The sequence below is a fragment of the Rhagoletis pomonella genome, unplaced genomic scaffold (assembly GCF_013731165.1).
Source record: "Rhagoletis pomonella isolate Grant_MI unplaced genomic scaffold, Rhpom_1.0 Rhpom_scaffold_00006, whole genome shotgun sequence".
Taxonomy (NCBI): domain Eukaryota; kingdom Metazoa; phylum Arthropoda; class Insecta; order Diptera; family Tephritidae; genus Rhagoletis; species Rhagoletis pomonella.
Window position 1 is genome coordinate 45713962 of NW_023458560.1, and position 17389 is coordinate 45731350.

The 17389-nt window shown below is 36.0% G+C and overlaps 8 protein-coding genes across 14 annotated transcripts in view; 3 read left to right on the plus strand and 5 right to left on the minus strand.

Annotated features, from left to right (window-relative positions):
- Positions 1-5: 5 nt before the first annotated feature.
- On the minus strand, positions 6-2726 carry LOC118740821 (ABC transporter C family member 8). The gene is made up of 4 exons (XM_036472531.1): positions 1551-2726; positions 849-1253; positions 546-778; positions 6-464 (listed from the first exon to the last, which is right to left on the minus strand). Exons 2-4 carry the CDS (start codon positions 1201-1203, stop codon positions 6-8), a joined length of 1047 nt encoding a protein of 348 aa, XP_036328424.1. The 5' UTR covers positions 1204-1253; positions 1551-2726.
- A 103-nt stretch (positions 2727-2829) lies between these two features.
- Positions 2830-4344, minus strand: LOC118740822. The gene is made up of 2 exons (XM_036472532.1): positions 4258-4344; positions 2830-4191 (listed from the first exon to the last, which is right to left on the minus strand). Exons 1-2 carry the CDS (start codon positions 4327-4329, stop codon positions 3235-3237), a joined length of 1029 nt encoding a protein of 342 aa, XP_036328425.1. The 5' UTR covers positions 4330-4344; the 3' UTR covers positions 2830-3234.
- A 47-nt stretch (positions 4345-4391) lies between these two features.
- LOC118740825 (polyprenol reductase) lies at positions 4392-5808 on the plus strand. The gene is made up of 3 exons (XM_036472534.1): positions 4392-5110; positions 5177-5478; positions 5536-5808. Exons 1-3 carry the CDS (start codon positions 4534-4536, stop codon positions 5626-5628), a joined length of 972 nt encoding a protein of 323 aa, XP_036328427.1. The 5' UTR covers positions 4392-4533; the 3' UTR covers positions 5629-5808.
- LOC118740823 (tumor suppressor candidate 3) lies at positions 5394-7308 on the minus strand. 2 transcript variants are annotated; one of them, XR_004993187.1, is made up of 5 exons: positions 7079-7308; positions 6236-6962; positions 6011-6173; positions 5829-5949; positions 5394-5774 (listed from the first exon to the last, which is right to left on the minus strand). XR_004993187.1 is itself a non-coding variant. In XM_036472533.1 (4 exons), exons 1-4 carry the CDS (start codon positions 7163-7165, stop codon positions 5934-5936), a joined length of 993 nt encoding a protein of 330 aa, XP_036328426.1. In that variant the 5' UTR covers positions 7166-7308; the 3' UTR covers positions 5797-5933. The 2 variants fall into 2 exon arrangements, 1 of the variants encoding a protein (XP_036328426.1); XM_036472533.1 differs by lacking the exon at positions 5394-5774 and having other exon boundaries at positions 5797-5949.
- A 1089-nt stretch (positions 7309-8397) lies between these two features.
- On the plus strand, positions 8398-10092 carry LOC118740826 (N6-adenosine-methyltransferase non-catalytic subunit). Of its 4 annotated transcripts, none has more exons than XM_036472536.1 (5): positions 8398-8454; positions 8510-8595; positions 8650-8850; positions 8909-9251; positions 9307-10092. In XM_036472536.1, the coding sequence occupies exons 2-5, from the start codon at positions 8530-8532 to the stop codon at positions 9915-9917; spliced, it is 1221 nt and encodes a 406-aa protein (XP_036328429.1). In that variant the 5' UTR covers positions 8398-8454; positions 8510-8529; the 3' UTR covers positions 9918-10092. The 4 variants fall into 4 exon arrangements, with proteins under 4 accessions (XP_036328429.1, XP_036328428.1, XP_036328432.1 ...); XM_036472535.1 differs by having other exon boundaries at positions 8416-8439; XM_036472539.1 differs by having other exon boundaries at positions 8421-8439; positions 8517-8595.
- A 2-nt stretch (positions 10093-10094) lies between these two features.
- Positions 10095-11880, minus strand: LOC118740827 (coiled-coil domain-containing protein 97). Of its 3 annotated transcripts, none has more exons than XM_036472542.1 (2): positions 11823-11880; positions 10095-11442 (listed from the first exon to the last, which is right to left on the minus strand). In XM_036472542.1, the coding sequence occupies exon 2, from the start codon at positions 11430-11432 to the stop codon at positions 10194-10196; it is 1239 nt and encodes a 412-aa protein (XP_036328435.1). In that variant the 5' UTR covers positions 11433-11442; positions 11823-11880; the 3' UTR covers positions 10095-10193. The 3 variants fall into 3 exon arrangements, with proteins under 3 accessions (XP_036328435.1, XP_036328433.1, XP_036328434.1); XM_036472540.1 differs by lacking the exon at positions 11823-11880 and adding an exon at positions 11508-11636; XM_036472541.1 differs by lacking the exon at positions 11823-11880 and adding an exon at positions 11504-11635.
- A 684-nt stretch (positions 11881-12564) lies between these two features.
- On the plus strand, positions 12565-13452 carry LOC118740828 (guanine nucleotide exchange factor MSS4 homolog). The gene is made up of 2 exons (XM_036472543.1): positions 12565-12788; positions 12845-13452. Exons 1-2 carry the CDS (start codon positions 12666-12668, stop codon positions 13136-13138), a joined length of 417 nt encoding a protein of 138 aa, XP_036328436.1. The 5' UTR covers positions 12565-12665; the 3' UTR covers positions 13139-13452.
- A 1315-nt stretch (positions 13453-14767) lies between these two features.
- Positions 14768-17389, minus strand: part of LOC118740829 — a 14006-nt gene continuing 11384 nt past the window's right edge. Inside the window, exons 3-5 of the mRNA XM_036472544.1 lie at positions 16111-16284; positions 15326-16037; positions 14768-15258 (exon numbers count right to left, since the gene is read on the minus strand). Of these exons, the coding sequence (XP_036328437.1) occupies positions 15811-16037; positions 16111-16284 (401 nt within the window). The 3' untranslated portion in view covers positions 14768-15258; positions 15326-15810. The remainder of the gene's footprint in view (positions 15259-15325; positions 16038-16110; positions 16285-17389) is intronic.

The window sequence follows — 17389 nt, forward strand, 5'->3', positions numbered from 1 at the left end:
TTTTTTTAGTGCTTACACAACCACGATGTCGCACATAGTCCCAAAGCATAGAGGTATGGACTCCAGCTCGTCTCGCCGTTATCATTTTCATTTTGCTGCTTCAGCAAGCCACCTAGCAGCAATGGTCCTGCAAAACCAGCAATGTCGGCTGTAAATCTTAATATGCCTATTAAATAAAACTCCCGACCAAATCCCTTGTGTAGCGCCCAAAACAATGTCTTCGTTTGTGAAATACATACTTGGAGGCGTTCGCTTAGCTGTGTAATGTTCAACGCATCCGGTAAATCAAAAAGGTCTTCAATTTTTTTAAGACCGCCTGCAATACCTTTCGTTATTAAAGGATCCACCCAGCTAAAAATGAAGCGTGAGGGATAACTGGCTTCGTCTTGGGCATGACCAAGATGTGTTTCATTCATTTCAAAATGGAAGTAAGTGTAGCGGTTGCCGAGCAGTGACTCATCTTCCTGGAATTTGGTTATATTAGAAAATTGAGGGCAAAGTAGAGCAACAAAACCACAAAGGGTTATTTGGTTTGAACTATTTACCGTAGCTGATGGATAACGCGTAGTGGCCAATACTGCATTTCCAGTTGGAATTAAAGTTAGCCCGTAAATGAGATCAAAAATCACAGTTACTAAGCTCCACGGCCACCAATCATAATTGATGCTAGTGCGCAACCACACCATATCCAAGACAACTACTGCCAACCAAGCTACATTCATGCACAGTGAACTGCGATGACTTAGACCGCCGAAGCGTCGTTTTGATAGAAGATACCCTGTATACAATAGAAAAAATTGGACTCATATAAGAATTTTATGTTTTTTTATGTCGTAAATCATACTCACCCACATGTACGGCCCACATCAAACATTCTGCAGCTACGACCAATACATCGACCGGATACAATTTTACTCCTGTATGATGAAAAACGAATATTTTCCATATAGGAAGCTGCGCCAGCACAATTGTTACACCAATACGCAAATAAAGCAGTCTCAATTGCAATACATCCCGCAATACACTACGTGTATATGATCCAAACTTATAGGCCGAGATTGTGGCAAAAATTGTATAAATTGGAATTTGCAACACAATCTCTTGAAAACATGGTAGTAAATCATTGGAATCGCCGGCGAATGGCCGTACCCCAGTGGAACAAAATTCCGTCCAATTCCAGTACATTACAACTTCATCATCCATTATTTCTTAATATTGTATGACATGACGCACACCCATATATGTATTTTACTCTAAAAAAAAATTATTAACCAAACCAGAAAACAAAATGTTTAGTAGTTTATTTCGCAACAATGTGTTAATATATTGAAATTCGCAGTTTGTTTGCTCGTAATTAACATTTTACTATAAACCCTCTGCGCGCCAGCTAATTAAAATCAAATTCGATAGGTATTGATTTCTTATAAAATTCAATACAATAAACATTTATGTATTTTGCAACTTCCAAAGGTACGAAAATTGTTAATTATTTTATTTTATATATTTTGAACACTTGCGTGGCTTCATACCAAACATATGTACATACATACCTTCAATTATCGCCAATATTTTTTTGCGTTTCAGACTCGCTTATTAGATATTTTAACAGATCGACTTTTGTTGTGTGAACTGACAAAGGGTATGACTAATGCCTGGTCAGATAAAGGAATTGTCCAAAGTATACAAAGGCTGCAAAATTTTTAACCACGAATCGAAGAAACCCCCGTAAAAACGACTAAATTAAATTTGTTTGTTTACAAATGAAGTATATTTGACAATCATTTATTGTGAATACACCACAAAACAAATAGCGATCATACATTTAGGGTGATCCATCTAGACCTTTTCTTTAAATTATAAATAAAACAGAACTGGATGTCGGAATCTTTATTAATACCCAAAAGAACAGTCACTGGCAGTTATTTTTTTTTTTAATTTCATTTAAATGTTGCCGCGACTACGCTGTAGGTGGTCCATTCGGAAGATCCCATTTTCAATTCCTCTTTCCAGCAATGCGCGAATTACGCTAGTAATTTGGCTTCCAAGTTTTAAATCACATCTGGATTAGACGAAGACTTTTTTCTTCACATAACCCCAAAGAAAAAATCCAGAGGTGTGATAATACACAATGGGCCGAATGCATCAAACCCTAGCAAATTCTTTTACTTAAAATTTTAGACCTTTTACTCGATTTGTTTAAATAAATTTAGGTAAAAGGTATTAACTTTTAAGAAAAAGCAATTGCTTACTTATTATGCATACGGCCCAATAACTTGCTGAAACCAAATGTCGCTGGCATCACGGGCTTCAATTTCAGGCAACAAAAATATTATGGTGCGGTACCGCTGTTGTTGTTTTTGTAGCGGCACTACTGAGCCCCGCCCATTTCAGTTCATCCATCAATCATTGTCGTCAAGCTCAACTAACTGTAGACCCAGGAAACGGGCTGTTTCAATAAGGTTGGACCAACGGGAGGGGCGTTAGTTGAGTGGGTGTGGTAAAGCTCGTCATTGACGGTTATGTTCTGTCAGCGGCCAACACTTCAAAGAGATTTATTTATTTATTTATCTTTATATTTTATAAATAACTTTTTATAAAATATATGCACGGGGGCTTGGCTACGAGGCCATGTTGCTCCCGAGTTGTTGTGCTCTTCTTAAAGTTATACTTCGTGTGTTTTTTAAGGTTTCGCTGATGAAGTTTATGGCGTTTTCAATATTGCTGTCGAGTGTTTGTTCAAGGTTGGCGTTACTTTCTGAGATGGCGCAATCCCTTCAAAGAAATTATATTTAAAAATGAAATGTCAAAGATTGTTATTTCGAGTAATAATAAAGATTCAGGCATCCCAGTTCCATTGTTTTATTTAAAATTAAAAAAGCAAGGGTCTAAATGGATCACCCCTTATGTTTATGCAAGTTCTTAAAATCGAAAACTATAACGATTCAAGAAATTTAATTCGATTCACTTTTAAAAAAAAAAAAAAAACACGTAACTTCACATATATAGTTTTAAAGTTATAAAAAATTACGAGATGATCTTATACGTAGCATAACAATACATTGGGGCCTCTCGCTTATATGTATTTATGTATGAGGCTTTTGTTTCTTAAGTTTCAAACAAAAAAAAATCGCAAATATGATTAAAAATTTAAATTAAAAATTGCATAAAACTCAAAAAATCTACGATGTCCGTATTAATAAGCCTATGAGGCTATAGTTGATAAATATTCATTATTCATTTCACTTCCACAGTTGTCTGTGAGAAGTTTAAAAAAAGTTTACTGCCTCGAGTTTCTATAATGCTCTTGGACTTAGCATCTATGCAGTAAGTAACAGTTTGGCCTCCACTTTCAGTTTTAACTGCATTCAGTAAACGCCAATCATTAGTTGATAGGCCCTGGTTTTGCTTTGCTAAACGAATTTTTAAAGCATCCGGTGCCATTATGTCCTCCGGTAAAATATGTAGAATGCAGATGAAAGTATGTGAAAGAGCACCGCCAATGGATGCTTTAATATCCATATTTAAGGTTGAATTAAGCGTACTTATGACACTCATCAGCCAATCCTTGGTTTGTGCATTTTGACATGTTAGCGAGAGCCATCCATCTTCCGATACGCTGGATGTAAAGCCAATGCCTGCAGGAAGATCTTCGGTTTCATCTATTTCAGCCAACAAACTCTTTTTAATTTTCATTATCTCCTCGTCAGTGAACTTCACTTCGGGATATTTTTGAGGTGCTATAGCAATTTTGCAAGTCTCGGTGCTATGGCTTTCAGGTATTTGTTCAGTTACTTCATTATCTGACACATCATTAAGAAATGTATTGTCACTGTCTGAAGAAGATATTGTAGTTGTTTTTATTTTTTTAAGGGACCCCATGTTGGAAGCAATTGTCGTCGCACTGCGCCGTTTTATCGCAGCTCGACCAGTTGTACGAGCTATAGGCGCCTTAATTCTGGTGGATATATTAGCAACCGCATTTGCTCGACAACCTTTGGAAGTAGACGTTTGCTGTACGCTATTTCCAGCGCTCGCAGCAATATCCTCGCTACTCGCATCATCACTGCTCCCATCATCATCGCTGCTCGCAGTATTTCGCCTCCGAATATCTTTGACTTGTTTAGCCAAAAGTAGTACGCAAAGCAACAGCAGGTCCTCGTCCATTTTCAATGTGATTTGTTTACCAATACACTATGGAGAATATCCAAAATGTATGTTTTTTGGTATTTAATATGCGCTCGGAAATAATCAACTCACCGGCAAGCGGATAAATTTACGTTCTCTGCAAATATGGCGGCTATTCACCGTAGAGCATATAACAAATGTCATATGTGTAGCTTTTATTGTGAATATAAAAGCCAACCGCAGAGAACGTAAATTTATACTTTACGTTCTCTGCTAACCGGAAAGAAATGCGATAAGAGATGTGCATTGAGCAATTTCTTTCCTCTGCAAAGTAAAAGTGAAAGGGCAATTTATTTCTACAACTGAAATAAGTTCTTCACACAAGTTCACCATTATAATTATAAAAAAATGTTAACATTGGCTTATAATAGCTTAAACCAGTTTATAGAAGAATATAATTTCAATTTATTGAACTTTATATTTATCGGTTTTACTGCAGTGATAATAGTCTTCGGTAGCCTCGTTAATCTTGTAGAGTCTTTGCTGCCCAACTCCTTACGGCAGTCATTCCGGTATGGCAAGCATTGCCATAAAGGCACTACAAATGCATTAATTAGTCTTACGGAAATACCAAAGAGTTGGTTTAAACATTTCTACATTTTCGCTTTCTCCTGGTCACTGTTGGCACTTGTTCTCGTGCTGAAAGGATTCATTGCGAAAGCAGAAGCGCCAGAAATGGTGTTGACATTTTTGGATTTTATGGCTGGTGGCCAAGCGAATAGAAGTGTGCAAGTTGATTCCACTTGCGCTTTGGTAGCTACAGTGCTCATGACTATGCAATGTGGAAGGCGATTTTATGAGACAAATTTCGTACAAATATTCTCGAAAAATAGTAGAATTAATTGGAGTCATTATTTAGTTGGATACATACACTATTTTGGTGCAATATTGGCGTTATTAGCGAATACGCAAGGCTTTGTAAGAGGTAGGTGCGCTTGAATTTCCATACTACTCCAAATAACTATTGATTTATATAATTACTTTTTTACAGGAACTCAGCCCTCGCCTTTCTCTTTGAAGCAAATTTCACTTGTACAATATCTTTGCATATTTATTTTTCACTTTAGTTGGACACAACAGTACAAGTCAAATATGATACTTGTTAACTTGCGTAAAGATGCTAAAAGTGGTGAAATAAAAACTGAACAGCATTTACTTCCGACAGGTGGATTCTTCAATATGATTTCCTCGCCGCATATGTTTTTTGAAATCGTCATGTATGTGGCGGTGTTGGGATTGATGCTAAATAGTACTACATGGCTCTTAATATTCATATGGGTATTTTCCAATCAGGTAAACGTCGTACATTTTTCCTAACAAGTTGTATTATTTTGTATTTTTACTTTACAGTTGATGAATGCATTGCTCACGCACAAATGGTACAAGGAAAATTTTAAAAATTATCCGAAAACACGAAAGGCGCTTATACCCTTCATTTTGTAATCATTATTGAACTTAGAATATTTTTGATACTTACATACATATTTTAATTAAAATTTTTAAAGATAGTTATATTACATTCCTTTGGTATAGTCGTCGGTTCAAAGACGAGTTCATGTCGTGATGTACAACCATTAACGCTTGTCCAACTAGAAAATAAAAGCTGAGGAATATGTCTTAATACAGTTTTATTTAAACTCTACTAAAATCCTTCTGCATTTTTTTTAATGTTCACAGAAAAAATCGACTAAGAATGATTTCGAATGCAACGATTTCAGATAAAAAATGGCTGAAGCTCATCGAATCGTTTATTTGAAAAGGAAACTGAAATGAAAACATAAAAATATGAATTTTAAATAGTTTTAAGTTATATTCATACTCTTACCTGTAAGGATAACCTTGCGCCTTTGATCGAAACACCGATAACAGGAAGGAAAAGAACACAACAACCAGCAATAGACCAGCTATGGCCATTATGCGCGCTCTTTTATTATCGTTTTGTGAACCAGATTCTATAAGCAGAACCATTCCCAGGACAATCATAGCATCTGTAATATAATGTAGCTTTTGAGATTATCAAAACATAACTAAAATCAGTGCAATTTCTTACTTAAGAACATAATGATGTAAGTTTCCACCACTAGTTGTCCTTGAGATGACCCGTGTATATATGCAACACCCCCGTTTTTGCTCTTATGAACCAATGGTGGACCACGTATGTGATTCCACATTTGCCCTGAAATCATGGCGAAGCAAAAGAATAACGCCAAAGCGCCCCAAATTTGTTTGTTATATAGGAACTCTAAGTTGTTGCGACGTATGTAGAGGAAGCCGCCGACTAGAGCAGCTAACGTTAGCATTGCTACGGTACCAGAGTAGTTCGGTGGTCGGAAAATACGTATTTGTATATCGGTGCGTTCATGAACAAATTTCGAAATCACTTCAGCGGCAAATCCTACACGATGGATATCCATGGTATCAGGACCTTTGGGTTTACCCTTGGCAGGGAAATGCATAAAAACAGGCGCTGTATTAATACGCAGCGTTTGGAATACATCGGAGCCCTCATCAAAGTCAACCATCGCAAAGAATAATTTATTTGAGTAAGTCGGTGAGTAGCGATAAGAATTGGCTACAATTGTAAATTCATCATGGGCATGACGGCATATTTGGCATTGCCTCGAAGGAGCTAACGCTGTCAACATGACCACAACAGAGTAGTTTCGAGGCGTATTCTGCACATATTCACGAAATTTCTGTCCATTGAAACGCAGCAGCGCTTTCTTCATATTCATATCTTGCAGGTTGCGCACCTTCTCTGATAATGAGAGACCCGTCTAGGTAAGATATAGTAAAAGAAACATATAAATGATTAAGATTTTCGTCGATCAACCTGCTTGCGGTCCATGACGTGGCCATAGCGCTCAGGGTAATCACCCTGTATATCGGTTACCTTTTGTTTACTCTGTGCAGCGGTGAACACCAGAAATCCTGCTAGCACCAGCAGCGCCAGCAACACCGTTCTTATGAGTAAATTCATTTTAAATGCCTAATAGGTTTGAATTTATTAATTAATCACAGAATATTTAATAATTTTAGAATATTTGTTAAATTACACCCAAACGGAAGATAACACAAAAATGAATTAATAAACGTCAAAAACGTGCCAAAACTAGTCAAATGTCATTGGTAGAACTATTGTGAACTAGTAAAAAAAAAAAGTTTATAAAAGCTCTGATCCAATACTTTTCATGTAAAATCCTGTTAAAATGTCAAACAGCAAAATTACTCTCTGAAGTGAGAGTAAAAAGTGAGTAACAACAAAAAGTACGGGAACAAAAACAGCATTTTTCCTGTAAAAGGTTGGTATCAAGGTGTATTAAACAAGGTGGTGTTGGGGCGACAGCTGAGTTTTTCGCCGTGGAGGCCATTACATCAAAATGATGTGTTTGTTGTAACTCATACCAATGACAGTATGGACATCAGCGTATAATTTGTTAGTGTAATTTTTTACTTATATACGGCCAACACCACCTTGTTAAATACGCCTTGGTTGGTATGCAGCCATCTTATATAACCAGTTGTTGTTGTTGTTGTAGCGGCTACTAAGCCCCGCTCGGGTCAGTTGATCCGTTGTCGTACGTTTCAGCTAAAAGCCTGATAATGGCAACTTAACTTAACTTAACGGAACGTAGAACTTAGAAAATCAAAATGGAACAGATTCGACGTGGCATTAAGTTACGTTAAGTTTCGGCTGTTCAATTATAAGCAACATCCATTTAAGAATGTTTAAGTGAGAGCCTTTTAGTTATGTTAAGATGCCCTAATCAGACCATAGGACTCAGGAAGTGTGCTACTTCAACAGGGTCTGTCCATAAGGACAGGGGCGTCAGCTGGGAGGGGGTCTATATAACCGGTAGTTGTTGTTGTTGTTGTAGCGGCTACAACAACCCCGCCCAGATCGGTTGATATCTCAGTCGTTGTCGTCAAGTTCCACTAACGGCAGCCCTAGAAAGCGTGCAGCCTCTACAGGGTCGGTCCACAGGGACAAAGCCGTTAGGGTTGTCGGGTTTTCCGGTACTTTTGTCTGCTGTTTATGTTCTTTCATACGCCGGGCACCAATTTTTGTATTTTCGGTTAAAAAAAAAAACATTTTAATATTCCTGTGTCCTTAACAACTGGTTTAGTTTGTTTTGCGATTTGTGCAAAAATTTAGTAATGGGGGCTTTACAAGTCAAAGCTATTGTAGATAGTCACATTTTATAATGTCATCAATTGTGAATGAAACCGTTTCAAGGGAGCGTTGTGTAGCCGGTGCATAATCTGATTGTATTTTGTTTAAATCATAATTTTTACAATTTAATTAAAATATTTATTATCTAAGTTTGCAGAAACTGCCTGATTATGAGTGATATATTAAAAATTTCACAAGAGCGTTCGCGTAAACGGAAGCAATTGTTGGCTCAAACAGTATGCACTTTATAAGCTTTCGCGTTTGGGCATAATAAACTTTTTTGTTTCTAGCTTGGACTCTCTAGCGTGGATGAGCTGAAAATTGTGCTTGGCACAGCTGACGAGTTGAGTAATAGTGTTGGAGGTAGTTATTCCGGTTTTGGCGGCCAGCGAAGCATTGTTGGCGTAAATAATCGAGATGATGAAGGAGGCAGTGGTGGTAAAAAGACGCCCGGTGAAATTATCTATCGGGACTCTTCCACTTTTCTAAAGGTGATAGAGGTCCATGTAAGACATTCTTGTACGGCTTAATTGCGAACTTATATTGCAGGGTACACAATCTTCAAATCCGCATAATGATTATTGCCAACACTTTGTCGATACTGGACAACGACCACAAAATTTCATAAGAGACGTTGGATTAGCTGACCGTTTTGAAGAGTATCCGAAATTACGCGAACTAATACGCTTGAAGGACAAATTAATACAGGATACCGCATCAGCGCCAATGTACTTGAAAGCCGACCTCAAAACACTGGATTTGAAAACTTTAGGCACTAAGTTTGATGTTATATTAATTGAGCCACCTTTGGAAGAATATGCTAGAGCAGCGCCATCGGTTGCGACTGTAGGTGGGGCACCTCGCGTATTTTGGAACTGGGAAGAAATATTAAGTAACTTGAACCATTTTCATAATTTAGTACGTAATTAAACTATTTAATTCCATAGATTTAGATGTAGGTGAAGTGGCTGCGCATCGCTCATTTGTGTTTCTTTGGTGTGGTTCCTCCGAAGGTTTGGATATGGGCCGCAATTGCCTAAAGAAATGGGGCTTCCGTCGCTGTGAAGATATTTGTTGGATACGCACAAATATCAATAAACCTGGCCACTCAAAGCAACTCGAGCCGAAAGCAGTGTTTCAACGCACGAAAGAGCATTGCTTAATGGGCATTAAGGGAACCGTGCGTCGTTCGACTGACGGTGACTTTATACACGCCAATGTTGATATCGATCTAATTATCTCGGAGGAGGATGAATTTGGCAGTTTTGAGAAACCGATTGAAATATTTCACATAATTGAACATTTTTGCTTGGGACGCAGACGCATGCATCTATTTGGACGTGATTCCAGCATACGACCAGGATGGTTAACAGTTGGACCGGAGTTGACTAACTCAAATTTCAATTCCGAATTGTATCAAACTTATTTTGCGGAAGCACCCGCAACAGGTTGTACCAGTCGCATTGAATCGTTGCGCCCGAAAAGTCCTCCTGCTAATAGTAAAGCATTACGTGGCCGTGGACGAGGTTTTCCGCGCGGTCGTGGTCGACCACGATAAATGCGGAATGACTATATTCCTTGCGAATATGAGTAGCTACTCTCTATTAGCGAGACCTTTTTTTTTAATTACTAAACCTGCGAAATTTTGAACGTGTTAGTCTTTTGGAACATGAACGAATAAGCGTACAGTGTGTTATTTAACTAAAATAAACGATTTATAGTGATCAACTGTATGTTGTACAGTGTGGTTTATGTTAATTTATTCAAGATTATTATTGAAGATTGCATTTACAAGTCTGAATAATTAGTTTTGTAGTAAATATTACTTTAAAAGCTACTGGCGCTGTAAGCTGTGATGTCTATTCAAATGGTTCATAAAAACATCAAGTTCGTCCTCGGACTCTTCATCATCGATATGTTCCTCAGATTCCCTTTTTATTATACCCTCTTCTTCAAACGAGTTGTCACTCTCCTCAAAATATGCATCTTCTTTATCCTGATTTATTTGACTCAAATCATCTAGTTGCGTGTTGTCATCGACCTGTGTGTAATCAAAGTCCTCATCTCCACCACTAAGAAACTGTTCATGCATAATCCCAATGAATTCTTGTCGCAGTAGTTCCCGTTCACCTGCTGTTATGAAGTTATCACAATTCTGTTTCTTAATCAAACTTGCCAATTGTTTCTGCTTTGTTTTTTGTTTAGATTTTATTTCTGTTTGAGGACTGGCGGAGCAGGCGACTTGTTCATTATCGAAATTGCCCCATTGTTGGCGGAAACTAGCAGGAACATCATCTTCCGTTGGCGCTCTTTCTTTCTCCTCTATTTCTTCTTCGTCCGCACTACACTTTGTGCTTTGCGTTGTATCATCTTCGACACTATCTTCTCCTTCAAGTTCACGTGCAAGTTGCATACTCTTCACATTTTGTTTATCCGCCAACTTTAGCACGTCTTGAAGTTGCTTTTGTTCCATCGTATGCATTAATATGCCGGAGAAGGTAGTATTTTTAACATCGTACCCGTCTCTTCGCTTCTTTTCCGCCTCACTCAAATATTGTCCTACCAACTCCTGATACAATTCAGGCGCTCGTTTCATCATTTCCTGTTCACTGAAATACTCACCATCCGCAATCAGTTGTTGCATAGCCGCATAACGTCGATTTTTCACATCACGTTTTCGTGTGTGCAACTTGTTACGATAGTCTGCAAGTAGTAACTCCATTTCATCACTGTGCTCTTCATTTGTGATGGCTATTTGTGCAAATGATGTGAGATGGTGCTCCTTCAAATAACTTCCAAAACGCATTAAAAACGTTTGTGGACTTTTCACGTAAATATCCCGCGCGATTTCGACTTTTTCATCCTGTCTCAATTCTGGGTCATCTATTTGTTGCGATTTGAATACAATCTGCTTATTTAAGCTAAGAAAAGTGAAAATATCTTCTATTTCTCCCTGTTGTTCATGCGAACGAGTTTCAGCAGCGGCATTTGTGAATGTACTGTGGGTGGCTGCATCCGTGGAGTACTCATTACTAATGCCCGAGTCGACAGGTTCAATGGTTTCTGCAGTCATTTTGTTGCACCTAAAATTTGTTTTAAAAGTTGTAAAGAGATTATACGAAATAAATCACTTTATGAACTTACGCACATATATTAGGATTTTAGTTCTAATTTATATTTTTTTATTAAATTATGACCGCAATAGGTAAACAAACTATTTCACAGTAACCATATTTGTTTATCGACACCGCTGACATATACCGCACAGTGTTTCATTTCTAGTAATCGCTGTTTATATTATGGCACATTTGCAATTAATTACACTCAAATAAAAATGTGTTTATTAAAATTGTGCTATAGATGTATAAAAAATATTAAACCCCTGAATGCAAATAAAGTGGTTTAATGCTAACTTTTTCTATAATATTCCCTAAAAGTTAAAAATAAAAGACTCTTTAGTTACCGGTTACTCTCGCTTTCTAAAGTCGATTGGTAATTTCGGTTCTTCTTTTCCTTGTACTGCTCTGTCTTAGAGATGTCAGAGACTAAAATATATCGATGTTTTTCATCGCTTCGATGCATAGATATTGGCAGCGAGAGTTCTAAAACCATCAGTAGCGTTTAAGATGTTTTTCGTTTTGTTTACTTCGCCTTCTATCGCTTCGGGGTGGCTTTTTTTATAGAAATTTGATGATTTTAATTTTGATTTAGTACCAATTTATGATATAAAATGAAGTGCTTTGTGATTGGAACAAGTTTGTACGTTTGTTTGGTCTGCCAAAAGGCCTAAATTTGCGTGAAAAGTGGGTGCATATTTGTGGTCAGAACGTTGGCATTGAAAAATCGGCCCGTGCTGATGATATGCGGTTGTAAATACTTTCAATCATGAAATCATATTTTATGAACACTTTTTGCTAATTGTCATGAAGTTTCACTAATTATATTTTATATTAAATACCAATATAGTCGCACTAAATCACATAGCCTTTTTCGTTTTCTTTGTTTGTTTTTATTCTTAGGCAGATGTCAAACGCGCTCTGAAATTTACTTGTTTCGGTTACGTAGACGCGACTGTCGTGTCATAACATTTGTATGAATAGAAGTTCTCCAGCATATATAAATCGACCATTTATGCATCGATTAGAAAAATTTCGCTGCATCGAAGCAAAACATCGATATTTTCGATACATTGATGTTTTTTCGACATCCCCACTCCATTTGCCGACTGTAATTAACAGCTGATAATTTATTGCTTTTCTAAGAAGTTGCGTCGCACAAATTTGGCCAGATAAAAAACGGAACTATAATGACGGATGAAGCACAAATTCCTGAGCAGATATTGAACAATAAAAATAAACATAGTGTACGATGTAACTTTTGTTACTCATTAATACTTAAACCACAACTTGGGCAGTATGTCGAGCATGAGGTAAGCGCATTTGATGTAAGAGGAGACGCCTTTTTTATGGAGAAACATCTTTGCAGTTCGAATTGCCGCTGATGCAGCAGAAACATCGCAAGGATGCAGAAATTATTGAAACAGAAATGCTGAATAACTTTTGGCTTGTCGATGATATATTTACATTCGAGAATATCGGTTTTTCAAATACAGTGGAAAATCATAAGTTTTTAATATGCGCAGACTGTGAGATGGGCCCAGTGGGCTATCATGACATAGCCAATAAAAAGTGCTATGTCGCACTGAAACGAGTTAGACACGGCAGCGAACCGGACGCTGTCATGGAACCAGTCACCGATAACGAGGAGGATGATGCGTAAATACAAATTAATCTTGGTTATCCGATCCGGAGCAAGACGTAAATATTGGATGTGAAATGCTGGCGCCATTGATCATTTGTTGTAGTTTATCTTTTATACTATACTTTTGCGCCTTTCATTAACTTTTATTCCATAATTTTATTAAGCATTTTATTAAACAGAAAAAAAGTAAGATGGAATAGCATATACCATTTTGTACATTTAACAATAATGAGTGAATAAGTTGGTATGCACTGAATAATTTTTTTATTACTACAGATTAATGTATGAATTTTAAACAAGAATGACAATATAATTTAAATATCAAAACTAAATTAACTACTCCTTTCAATATATAAAATCTAGATTTTATATGGAGGCTTGCTTTATAGTACTAGGGAGTACATATAGAAATTTCAATATTCAAACTGTAGCGAGTCTACCACTAACCCCACTATTCTAACTACTCTAACAATGTCACAAAACTCAAACCCTTATTATTGAGATTTGTATTGCACCTCAAAAACTGCCACAAAAATTAGAATTTATCTGCTGTAGATTGCATACAAATTTTAAATTCTATTTTGTAGTGCCATATTTGTTGTAGCGGCATACTTTGAGGCTGGTGCATTCAATCCCGAAGCATTTTAACAATACCGGGATTTCGGGATGCAAAAAATTCTAATCCCGCGATCCCAGGATTTCAACTTCATTATAACTTTTGAATTTAACAGTAGGTTCGCCGTTTTTAAACCACACAGATTCATTGTCATCGTTTTTGGTCTTACAGGGAGCAGAGGTTTTGTTTTTTGCTTAATAGCGATATGTACATACATACATGGCCGTAGTGATTAAGAGTCACCTGAAAATGTGTCTGGTTACTTTATGCTGTTACCAACAATAAAACAATTTGTCGAAAAACGACTACCTAACTACCGCTTTCGTCGGGCAATTTAATGACAAATTATTGTTTTTCTTCTGCCAGTTTTTATAAAAAAAAAACGAAATTAAAATATATAATTATAATTACTTTCGTGAAACTAGCTCAGCATAATTTATTTTATTTCCACTTCAATTTAAAATTTCTTAAATGGAACAAATTTTCGGTTGTAATAGTGATATAATTTTAACTAGTGAATAATGTACTATATTATGCCTTCTCTCTCACCCTACTACCAAATAATATAAAACACATTTTTTTCTTTATTCATTTTTGATTTATTTTATATTTCAATTCAATTTTTTATAATTTTAATTACTTTTATAATCGCTTAATATTAAGAAAGATCACACGTGAAAATCAAATGTGAAACATTTTCAATTTAAACTGAAATGCCTCCATTTCAGCGACTTTCTTGTGTAGCAAACTATAACTAATTTTTGGTTTCAGCTGTTTGCTTTTGCTTCTTTCATAAAGCAAAAACGAAAAAAATTATTACAATTCAAGTGAGTTTAATATTAGTTACATGTACGACTTTATAGAAAAAGTCATCACTTGGCACCAAATGCACTTTGCTCGTCCGTTGTTATAAGTTTCTAACAATTATTTGCAAAAGTTTGCAGTTTTAAATTTTTTCAAAATTTTTCTACAATAATACAATACGGCTTTGGTGGATTTACAGTTGGTTATATATTTTTTGTATGTGGTCATTTAAAGTGGGCTTGTTAAAAGTTTTCATCTTCTATTTATGTCTGTCATAGTGCACACATGTTTATACCTATGTGTCTTTACATGTTATATTAGCGAAATTTGTATTTCAAAAGAAAAATAAAAAATAAAATAAAATAAAATATAGTGGGTAAGTTGCAGTAAAAAGTTAAAAATTGATTCGAATTTTACAACCTCAAGCCGTTAGCATTGGGAACAAGCTTTGCGCTGGACAGGTGTATTGTGTTAGTTGGGTAATTTGTTGTTTTACAAAATGTTTATAAATAAAATTTGCTACATTAAAGCTTTTTATGCAAAAATTTGCATCTTTTTCTTTAATTTCCACTTTTACTAACTGTGCAAAATCTGAAGTGCTACTGAATTTTATTATTTAATTTTTTTCATGTTATTTTTAACAATTATTGTTATGTTGTTTATTTCCTAGGAGTCTTCTTAAATTTTATATCTCCATCGATGAAACTGGGCGTTTTAACTGCAAAGATTTCAATGTTAATTTTATTAAAATTCTTTCATCGCAAGTGCTTTTTAAAAATGCTTACTTTTAAACCAACTTCATCAGATGAGGTTTTTGTTTGACTAAATTCTATATGACGCCAGCTCCTGCTTCGTGTTTAGCTTCAACTGTGTTTATGTGCGTATGTGTTTGAAAGTAATTTACTTGTGATAAAATAAAAGATTTAAAAATCTACTACATCTCCATGTGTTTGCTTAAAAAAATGAAGCAATATTAAAAAAATATTCATACATATGTATGTAAAAACAATGCATATAAACTTAATAGGTCTCGCATATTTAAATCTTTCTGGAGGAATTATGCAGCGTAAGCAAATCAAGTACTTATTCGTTTGCACTTGCAGATTTTACACGAGTGTGCATTTACAACAACAACAAAAAGAAAAACCAACAACAATGATTTAGCATACTATTTTCTGCTATAGGAAAATGTACAAAATTAAAAACAAAGCCAAACTATTATGTATTTTGTGAGGTTCTGTAAAATGTTTCTCAAAATAAGTGTTGGCAATTAAACCAATGAACGTCTTAGCAGGGAAAGCAAACCCCAAACGCTAGCAGCGCCAGCAGTTAACAACGCTCCAATAGACACGCTGATCGCACCAGCGCCATTGCAATTATCCTTGTCACAAGAGCAAACTATTTGACGGCCACCGAAACCGGCGCGCTGGTAGCAGTAATTAGTCGATGTCTGATTGAGAAAGCCGCATGAACGTATAATACGGCTGTCCGGTGGCACTGCAATGAGAGGGAAATATTAGATTCCAATATTACGATATGCTTACTGAAAAAAAAAAACGCCAATACTTACGATTATTTACAGAGAATTCAATGATTTGCGAGATCTTGCGGCAGTAAGTCGGTATGCCTCTGCCGCGTGTTGAGTAATCCTCCTGGCAGTCCTTGAGCAAATGGTCTGGTGGTATGTCCAGTGCACAATTTGCATCCTTATGGCTATTGCATACGTAACATTTGATGGCAGCACCTAGAAAATAGAAAAATATGCATACAAATTATTATGCGCTTGGACATACATACATATGTACATATTTTGTTACAGTAAAAATATTATGTGTAATATACATGTATAAATAAAAAAAGTGTGTTAATTTACTTCAGTTTAGTACAGTGTAAGTACATATATGCTTTAGAACGTTGTGTTTGTATGTATGTATATGCATCGACCTTTATCTAATTTATCAATTCCCTCATTTACTAAACTTACAAAATTTTATTTTGCTGTGTGAATAGATGTGCGTACTACCACTCAGTAAGACCTTAACATCTTAGTTAGATTTTTTTTTCTAACAGCGCTAGCCCCTCGGTAGGCAATGACAAATCTCCAAATGCATTTTTGCAAAAAAAAAAGCTTCTCATTAAAACTATTTGCCCTACATTTGTGTTGTGCATAAGATTAGAACGCACAACATACCTACATAAATTGGAGGAGAAGCTGGGTCAAACACTAAGCAAAAGTGTAAGCGCCAAAATATTATTACTATTAATTAAAGGTTTTTTTGATTGCCTTCAAAATATAGCTGACCCATGGCCCACCCATGGCGCATCCACACCGTTTCCGTTTCTCTTTGTCTTTTCCGTTCTCCATCTTCCTTTTTCGTTGACAAATTGCAGCTGATTTGTTTTAGGTATTTGTAAGTGTGTTTCTTTACTAAATTATTTCAAGATACACATATATCCAAGGCGAATTAATATAAGGTGATAGCAGGAGTACAAAAACATAAATTTACATGTATGTATTTTGTTTTTGCTTTGGCGGCAAAAACTGTCAAAATCTGTAAAAGTGTGTGTAGAAATTAAAACAAAATTTTTCAATTTGATATCAGAAGCCGTGCGGCGAAACGCATACACAAAATCAGCTGAGCTAGTAACACCACCTTATATAAATTCGCCTTGCATACATACATATATCGCTAGGCTAGAGTGAAAAGTTGCTAAGCCCAGTTTGTAAAATTTTACAGGGGAAAATGTAACTTTTCAAACTAATTTTTTTCAAGAACATTTTGTGCAAAAATTTTAATACCCGTACTCCAAACACATCAAATTAAGAAAGATCCGTATAATATTTTAGA